At 45.3% G+C, this 9,785-nt stretch overlaps 2 protein-coding genes across 2 annotated transcripts; one reads left to right on the top strand and one right to left on the bottom strand.

The window, feature by feature from the left end:
* Positions 1 to 4,693: 4,693 nt before the first annotated feature.
* On the bottom strand, positions 4,694 to 6,800 carry LOC103315532. Its single transcript, XM_031922090.1, has 3 exons — positions 5,837 to 6,800; positions 5,268 to 5,760; positions 4,694 to 5,192 (listed from the first exon to the last, which is right to left on the bottom strand). Exons 1-3 carry the CDS (start codon positions 6,759 to 6,761, stop codon positions 4,694 to 4,696), a joined length of 1,917 nt encoding a protein of 638 aa, XP_031777950.1. The 5' UTR covers positions 6,762 to 6,800.
* Positions 6,801 to 6,861: 61 nt separating this feature from the next.
* LOC103315533 lies at positions 6,862 to 9,350 on the top strand. The gene is made up of 6 exons (XM_016981346.2): positions 6,862 to 7,702; positions 7,774 to 7,974; positions 8,058 to 8,236; positions 8,299 to 8,600; positions 8,676 to 8,941; positions 9,007 to 9,350. The coding sequence occupies exons 1-6, from the start codon at positions 7,455 to 7,457 to the stop codon at positions 9,179 to 9,181; spliced, it is 1,371 nt and encodes a 456-aa protein (XP_016836835.2). The 5' UTR covers positions 6,862 to 7,454; the 3' UTR covers positions 9,182 to 9,350.
* Positions 9,351 to 9,785: the final 435 nt, after the last annotated feature.

Genomic DNA, 9,785 nt, shown 5'->3' on the forward strand with positions numbered 1-9,785 from the left:
CCGACTACAGAAAGAACAAGTACATTCGAAACCTGAAAAACAGAGCACAGATTTGGCACGACTTAAACATCTGTATAGAGGAAATGATGCGTAACCGTAGCGTCGTTTGCATCTTACCGGAAGCTCTAGGTTTATCCATGGTCGACCTGTACCGCGAGCACGACGGCAAGACGAAGCTGAGAGTTATGAATCCTTGCTTCTGGGTGACTCTAAGGGGATTTGCCTACACACCAGGTTCACCGTACGTTGACAAGTTCGACAAGCTATTCGTCAGAATCAAGGAGGCAGGTCTGCAGGACTGGTGGGATGCCTTGGCAAAACCTAGGGTCACCGGATACGATAAGGAAGACACCTCAGAGCGCGATGCAGTGAGGGAGCGTATTCACATCATCATGATTTTTGGGTATTCGCTTGCGATTGCGGTTTTTTTACTCGAATTTTTTGTATCTTTCGTGAATTTTCATAAGTGAAAAAGGAAATTGTCATAAAATAGGTGATTAAAAATAATTACAATAATTTAGTGACAAGTATTCGCGAGGAAATCGTCATCAGCGTAATTGAACGACAGTGTTTTCGTTTGGTGAATAGGTATTGATTTTAGACTAATTACTTACGTAGATATACCGTAAAACGTTCGCTCGATACTTCATATAGTAAATTCTCGTTGAGCATCTGCAATGGTTAATCTAATGTTCTCCAGTTCAAACAAAAATCAGCTTTCTATAATAATCTTATATTTGTTATTTTACTTGACCTTCAAAAGCTGCTGTATTGATGGATCACAGAAGACGAAAGTTTTTGATAAACTAGTTCACAGCGTGTTGGAAAGAAGGGAATTTTATCAAATTACATTACTTCTCAGAAGTTTTAAAAACGAGAACTTCTTCAACGGTAGGAAATTTATGAACGAAGCAGGTGATGTAAGAAGAATAAATCGCATCAGCAGTGATATTATTCGTACAAAAGCTACTAAAATAGTGGACACTTCAGTTCTCGATATAAACAAATATTGTCATTCGAATAAGCGTTTGCGCTACAATCCGAGATACACAACGTGTATTTCATAGCAGTCATTAAGGGTGATTCTGTAGATTTTCATTTATCCGACTCAGTTTTTCATTATTTTGACAGTACCCTTCATTTTATCATAAGACTATCACCGAGCACAACACGGCCGTATTACTTGGTCGTTATAGACACGGACAAAATATTTCCAAGGCAAGTGATACAAAAGATGTTGCTCTACGCCTGGTCAGTAAAATTTCTGGACATCACAATACTACAGTTCTCGTCAGAGGACTCAGCAGGCTGCTCTGGCAACTTTGTGCAGCACACTTACAATCCATTTACCAAAAGCTATTCCACGAACTGCTTCGCCTCGAGCTGGTCCAGTTTATTCCCAGACAAACTTCGCGACATGCGCAAACATCCTCTGAAGATATCTCTGATACGTCGAGCGCCATGGATGGATTTCGATCGCGATTCCTCGGGTCATGCTGTGAACTTTAGCGGCTCGGACTATCGTCTGCTCCACATCTACGCTCAGACCATGAACTTCTCAATAGAGCCAGTAGCCCTGGACGTAGTCGGCTATGCTGAACCTTTGTATCCAAACTTGTCCAACAACGTCTATCTACACATGTCCTCGGTCGACTGCAAACACCACGAGGACGAGCAAAGCAACAGCGCTTGGATAGACGAGTACGTAGTTTTGGTTCCAAGTCATCCGACTCCCCAATGGAATTTCGACGTGGTCTACTTGCTTTTGAGCGTCCTGGGCCAAGTGGTCATCCTGTATCTGCTGGCAAAACGCTGTAAATTTGATCCACGCCAGTGGCAAGCTCACGTGATACTGCAATTTCTACTGGGCAATCCGGCTCCCAGGACTCCTGGCCGATCGATCGAACGAGTATGCTTCATCTGTTTATTCATCCTGAGCCAGCACTTCTCCGCGAGCATCTATGCTCGACTGGCCAGGATAAGCCTGAATCGCTTGGACCTGGGTCCGTATCGTGGAAGCTCACAAGTTCAACGCTGACATCACTTTCAATCACTACGAAAGCTCCGATGACTTGTTGTACAAGCTGAGTTTCAAGGTCAAACGGGTTAACGCGGTAATGTACTGTCCGGAGAAAATACTCACGAAGAAGGTCGCGTGCCTAATCGACAGGTCCATCGCACAAGCTGCTGTACGTAAGTATAACAGGCACAAAGGGCAGCCACGATATTCTCATCAGCCTCGCCGTACGTCCCACGTTATAACTGGATTCAGATGATCGTGCACGAGAGCGGACTGTGGTCCATGCACGCTCCACGTGGCAGGAGAACATCGGGAAAAAAATTTGTTGTCGAGTATCTGACTGATGATATGTCGGGTCACTTTTTGCGAGGCAAGCTCATAGCTTTGTATTGCTCCGGATGTGCCATAGCGATGATTGCTTTTCTCAGCGAAAAAATGGCTGATTTAGGAAAATATTGTTTGTAAAAAATGAAATGTGCGTTGGAGAATCAAATTTTTATCCGTATTTCGTGAAGTAATTGTACGTACTATTTTTAATTAAACTACATTGCTAACATAAATATCGTTCTATTTTATTGGTATCTTATAATAAAGGTAAGAGGCTCATCGAAGTAATAAGGTCACGGCGAATGTTTGGATTGAAAATATCCATGCTACTGGTAATACTTCAAATGTACCATGTTACTTCGAATAATCTTTTGCGCTTAGCTTAGTTAAAGTCTTTGACATGTACACGACGGTTACGTAAGCGATGTTCAAAACTCGAAAATACGACTTGATCATCACTTTGATTTTTACCTGGTGTTTAATGTACAAAGCCTGCTGCACTTTTGAATCAGAAGAACTGAAACATCTAAATCACATGTTGAACCGTATTTTGAAAGAATCGATAGTTTATCAAGTCGCAGTATTATTTCAGGAAGATACGTGCGCAGCTCCAACAATCAACTCGATGGTGAAACATATTCACGTAAAAAAGGCTGCGATCGTTATCGGGGCAACATCATCCGGATATTTCAACATGTACGAAAATTCAGCGAGTCAGCATATGTTGAACCCAAGACGCAGCACACTGATATTCGGGGTTTTCTGCCTCGACTCAAATGATACGGTGTCACTGTTAGACCTGTTCAAAAATACTATAGAATTCATCGTTAGTCTGGATTTCAGAAGAACGAGACCACTTTGTTTATTCGTCCTGGACGTTCGAGAGAAATGTCTGACGGATTCGATCAAAGACATGTTCAATTACGCGTGGGTACGAAGGTTTCTCGACCTGACCATAGCTCAGTTTCATTCAGAAGACGCTGGACGTTTAGGTAATCTGACAATCCACTCGTACAATCCGTTTACCAACGTTTACTACAGCGATCTGTACTCGCCCGAAATGGAGCTGTTCCCTAACAAACTGCTCAACATGCATCGTTACTCATTAGCTGTAGCGATTATTCGTCGTCCACCTGCAGTGAATTTCCAGGTCGACCCTGAGTCAGGTCGCTTTCTGAAAATTAATGGTTCTGACTATGGCACGTGGATCATACTATCGGAGTTTTTAAACTTCACCATCAAATGGGTACCATTCCGTGTGAAAAGCTACAGTGAACCAGTTCTGGAGAACAGGATACAGACGATACTGGACATGATCCTCAGCGGTGACGTGGACCTTGGCGGGAACCAAGTGTACCAGCATCTGGCCTTGAGAAACGATCAGCGTCAGGGGGAGGCAAGCATCGTGACTTTCGTAGACGACTATGTTGGTCTTGTGCCGATTTTTCCGTCACCGACTTGGCACATCGGTTACGGAACCGTCGCCATCATGATGAATGTCCTGTTACATGTCAGCCTCGTTTACGGAATCACGAAGATCCTTAAATTCTGCTCCAAGTTCTGGCTTCCTCATCATATCCTACAAGTACTACTCGGCAATGCTTCACCGAAGTTGCCCACAAAGGTCACGGAGAGAATCCTTTTTGTGTTCTTGATCTTCTTGTCGCTTTACTACTCGGCTGAACTTTACGCCAACCTGACCGACCTAAACCTACTGGAGCGAGACAACGGGCCCTTCTTCACGTACAGAGACCTGATTAAATCGAACCTCACAATCGAAATGCACCGAGACCACACAAACATGACCTTGCGAGACGACGACTATCGACTATACGGCCTGGACAAGAAGGTCAAATTTGTGAACGACACTATGAACTGCCCCGACAGGTTGCTAGAAAACAAGAGCGTGGCCTGTTTGATAGACCGAGCCGTGGCTCGCGCTAAGGTCCTATGGGACTCCAGGCTACACCGACCTAGCATGAAGTTGCTGAAACCGATCTGGAGTGCACCTAAAGGCTTTATTTTCTCCGAAGCCTCGCCGTACGTCGTTGAATTCAATAGAGTCATGCGGCACATCTTCGAGACTGCCTTGTGGCACAGGTGGGTGGTACACGAGAAGAAGGAAAACAACACGCTGGCTGCGAGAGCCGAACTCTTGGAAAATTCCGACAGATACCTGATGAAGAAACTGAAGATTATTTACTTTTCAGGTTGCGCTCTGGCATTTATCTCGTTCGTAAGTGAATTGGTGACGGCACACGTGAATGAATATTTATTCAAGATCAAATAGCTTTGAAACTCGTGTATACATATAAATTTACATCGCATATATAATATGCCCAATTGTCAGAATAAATGTTGCATTTTTAAGTCGTACCTAACATTCTCTATTAGTCGTTTCGTCCTCTCATAAGATCCCCTAAGTCGAAAACTGGACCACCTCAATTTTCTCGGCAACCTGGCAATGGCCAATTCTAGGACCAGCACTAGCGAGGCGACAGAGTAACCGATAAGCAGTTGAGCCATCAATTGCGAAGACGTGATGACCTGTTTACTCAGAATGTCGGCTTCGTCAGGGTACATCAGCGCCTCTTTGGTCCAGTCGTAGGTCACGTCGTAGACGAACCTCGCGAGTAGACCGGAATCTCGGAGTTTTTCTAAATTCCGATCGAAACCGTCGAGGAATGGCGAGCCACGTTCGAATACCATACACTTCCAAGAGGACCAGAGGTAGGGTGTGATGAGGCGCATCTGAGGCTGCTCCTTCTTCTTCAGGTAGTCTAGGATCGCACGTTCGCCCATGTAACGAGTCATGAAACAGACGAGCTTCTCGCCGTTGTTCAGTCTATTGAATCAAACGTTCGTGTATTAAAAATTTTGTTTTGCTCATTATTGTAACGAATACGATTGCCGATCAAACCTGATGGCGCAGTCGTCGGCGTCGTCGACGACCAAAAGCCTTCTTTTGAACTCCTCGTTTTCCTCGACCTCGCACTCCAGACTGATGTCTCGAAACTGATTTAGCACAACAGGTATAAATCCTTTCTCTCCCATGAGACTGACGTTCGTGAAGGACATGTCCTCGTACGGCTCGAACTGGATCTCCGTCATCGTCGTTATCATGGATATGGTGAAGTTGAAGGAAAATAAGGTCAGACCTAGAAAAGCAAAGCGTTCGGGCCAGCTTCTGGGTTGTCGGAGAATCGTCATGTTGAGGATGATCTGTACAATTTTTGTGGGCAACCAGAACGGCTTGTCGAACTTGAGAGCATGGGATACGGCGTAGAAGAGCCCGATTATGAAAAGACTCGTCATCAGGTATGCGTATAAGTCGTCAGGTATCTTTATGTGCTTGTCGAGCCTCATCGGCACCAGCGCTGTGTATTCCTCGATAAGCGTTATGGTGCTTCTTTCTGTTTCAATGAGATCGTCAATTTCGTCAATTTAAATTGCTCAACGCCAATAATATTGGTCATTTTATTTTCTCACCTAACTTGTCGAACTTCGTCGTGGTCTTGCGAATGAACAGATGATTCGTGCTCAGATTAATCTCACCTTGATACATCCTCTCGAACAGACTCTCCTCGTTGCCTTCGTTATAGTACTCGAAGGAGGAAGGTGGAAACTCGTAGGTGAAGTTCATCTTCTTCGCTAGGATTCTCAGTGTCCTGAAGCTCGATCCCTTTTTCCTGTTCAGTAGAGGGTAGCCAGTTTCGTTTCTCTCTAGAAGAACGTACGGGGGATTTTTCGTCGCCGCGGCTTTGAGCCTGTATCCGTAAAGGTTCGTCAATTTATCCGGGAACAAGTTTAGGCCTTGCGCGTATCTTCCGAAGAAGAACCTTTCGAGAAATGGATTGTAGTAGTGGTAAGTAACGCTCAGCTGATCGATTATGGTGAAGTCGAGAAACTTCCTCGACCAGGCGAACAGCAGGATCGAGTCGATGAGAGTTTGGGCTAGAGTTTTACTGCCGAAGAGAATGAGCAATACCCTAGGTCTCGAGGGTCTAGGAGAGATCTCCACCATCAAATCCAGCGAATCCTTCAGTCTTGAAGAATCCGTCATTAGCTCGATCGAAGGGTAGATCACCGCGTAGAAATTGATCCTGCGAGGGTAACCGAAGACGACTAGTTGAAAAATCGAGGCGTTAAGATAGAGCTGCTCCAAGTCCACTATAAGAATCGTGGTATTGCTGATAGCGCTCTTTAAGAAACAGTCGGCGCGACGAAACTCTTCGTCCTTGGACTCCGGGACGAAGAGAGTGATCAGGCTTGGACGGAAGGTCGCGACAATGTAGTCGAAAAGGTGCTGCATCCAGTGAGAGGTTGGCAGATCTGGTGAAAGCTGGCTTTGAGGCTCGTAGGCGAGGACGATGGTGTTGAGAAACAGCGACAAGGTGGATACTCTCAGATACATCTTTATACGCACTTTAACGAGAACGAGGATATCGACTGGCTGAAGCTTTGTTGAGACGAGGGAAAACGCAGTCGGAAATGTCGCGGACTCATCAAATTCCTTTTTCGTCTGATGTGTACCAACTGATTGGAATCTCCCATAGCGCTGCGGCAAGCTTCTAATGTGCAAATATCATGGTGTGCGTGTGCGTGTATGTGTGTGTTTGCTGTAGGAAATGATGGATAGGCTGCGTTCAAGCTGTGATATGTAAAATAGTTGGAAGCACATTCATTTTTATTTATTATTTATTTGTTTAATGCGCTGACGGTCTGAAAGGAAGCCTATGGTAAATTTTAACGATATTATTCAAATAAAAATTAGAAAAATTATCATACTGCATCCAAAAGCAAAAATTACGAAAAATCGTCACAGCTCCCCCTTAATGCACGAGCAGAATGACAGGCATAAAAAAAACTCCCGCGAGCCCACTTAGCTACAGCTAGCGCACAGCGTTCCGGGGCGCAACAAGCGTGACAATAGAGGCGACAAGTGTTGTTCACGCCGTAGGCGCTTGCGGTGCATACAGCCGCGGACTTACGGTAATCCCAATTATTTCGGGCGGTCATCGTCACTCGTTCCTCTTTTCTCTCTCTCTCTCTCTCTCGCTCTTGTGTCTTTGGGTCAGTTCTCGTCGCCGAGCTTCGAGTCGTCGACATGACTTTCCTCGTAGTGCTTCTGGCGGTGGTCTTTTTCCCGGGGGTGTGTCGCACGCAGGAGTGTTACGACGACGGAAACGAGTTTTGCATCGATCAGAATGACATACTGTCGGTGGATCTGCTTCCCGGATCGTTTCTGCTCATGGATCAGCATTACGCGGAGAACATGTCGAGGTCCGCGGCCGATAGTCGTCTCATCGCGGATGGGTCGTTCGTTAAGGCCTTCGACGAGATGGAGTTTCACAGGTGAGTCGAAAGAGCTTGTTTTATGGCTTTTTATTTTATATTTTATCATAACGACAACTCGCCTTAAATAGAAAACGGATGAACGAGTACCTGTGCCACGGATACATGGCCGAGGAGATTTTCAAAGAAATCGGCGCGATACGCGCTAAGCGCGGAAACGATCTGCAAACAGCGAACTCGATACCCGATATTCTCGGCGAGCAAAACGTCACGGTTCACGACAAGCTTCTCTCCGACGAGGGTAGCTCCAAGTACAAAGATTGGCTGCACAGGTAATTGTGTGTGTGTGTGTGCGCGTGTTTGCGATTATATTTTATTACACAGCAAGAATTTTACGTTATACTATACGAAACAGAACGACGACTTTGGACGACATATATCGACACTACGCGCCTCACAAGGTGTTGAAGAAAAAGCACGAGGTTCACGAAGATCCCGAGCCAGAGGGTGAGATCGAGGAGTTCGAGGGAGAACTGACCGGTTACTCCATGCCTTCGCCCATGAACACGGGAAAGATGGGCAAACCCGGAGGAGGTGCTGGCGAATAATTTTTTTCTGCTCTACTTTCTATTTTTAAACGCTCACATTTCGACTAGTTCCCAGCATGATGTCAGGGGGAATCGAAAAGGGCGACATGCTGTCCTCGCCGACCGGCTACGGTTACCCCAACTACGGACCTCCGATGCATCACGACTTCGTGCCGACCATCCACGAGCAGCACATCTACCTGCCCAGCCACGACGATCACGAGGACGACGAGTACCATCACGGCCCGGTGTATCACAGCAAGGGAAAGGGTCACGACTTGTCCATAAGGGACTTTTTCGAGATAGCTCTCACCGCCTTGGCGTTTTTGGCCTTCGGACTGTTTATCATTCAGCTGCTGATGAACATCACGGTGATTATTTCGATCGCGCACAGATGAAGCTCAACGACCATACCAAACAATAAAGTTCTTCAATTTTCCCATCAGAACCCAATGACGATGACAACGGCAGCCACGCAGGTGGTGACGGACATCGATCAGCGCTTCAAGCGTCACGTGTTCGACGCCCACTCGCTCAACTACTCGGGCAACGAGGAGTTGAACGAATTGTCGCACCGAGTCTTGCGCTCGATAGAAGCCGTCCTCGTCGCCCAGGCTGACCACGGCATGTGCCTGCGTCGTCTACTCTGCGAGGACAATCGCTTCAGCAGGGACACCAGCGGCGGCAGGCGCATCTGGATACCCGTCTGGAGGTATGCAAAAGTTACGAATTCGAATTTCCCGCCAAACAATTTTTAAAAGAATTTTTCATTTACAGTTTGGGCATGAGCTGGGCATCGGGTCGAGTGCTGAATCGCGATCCTTGGACGGCGATGCTGGACTCGGTGAAGGCATCGGTGCTGGGCCTCGGAAGGGCTAACTGCGCTGCCCTCTATCCCGAATGCGATCTTTGGCGCGAACGAGTCAAACGCCGTCGGCGTAGGAGAAAGTAGGCGGACTGTGCGTCGGTAACGATGCGATTCTTCTATATACCTGTACAATTATTATCTCTCGTTGATACTGCGTTGATGAAGGAGTTTTTCATGGCCGAGGCTCGGCATGTAAGGTTATTGTTTTGAGAAAATTGAGCTGGCATCTGAAATAAAGGCAAATTCTTAAATATTTTCCTTTCTTTTTTACAATACTGTACGAGGAATAGAAGGTAAACATTTAACCATATTGCGTCCGTTATAATTTCTAGCATTATTTATTGCATATATAAACATTTGATACATTTTCGTATTTTTGTTTTGTTCGTTCGCAGATTTAGCTTAATTTTATCAGTGGAATTAATTATGTCATAAGTAGTAATATTCTAAAGAGTAGAATACTTTGGAGAATAAGACTGCGTGAAAAAATAATTGAAAATTCAGTATTACAATAAAAAAATTCGATGACGGATTAAAACTGCTAATGATTTGGCATGACACAACTTTCATATTAGAGATGACGATTGACTCAAGAGAAAAAATCGTTTATTTCGCTTATACATGTGATAATGTGTACGCATTAAAAATTGTTGCTGTTTTACATTCTGCGAAGCCAAATAATTCGTAT

Source organism: Nasonia vitripennis, chromosome 1 (genome assembly GCF_009193385.2).
Source record: "Nasonia vitripennis strain AsymCx chromosome 1, Nvit_psr_1.1, whole genome shotgun sequence".
Taxonomy (NCBI): Eukaryota; Metazoa; Arthropoda; class Insecta; order Hymenoptera; family Pteromalidae; genus Nasonia; species Nasonia vitripennis.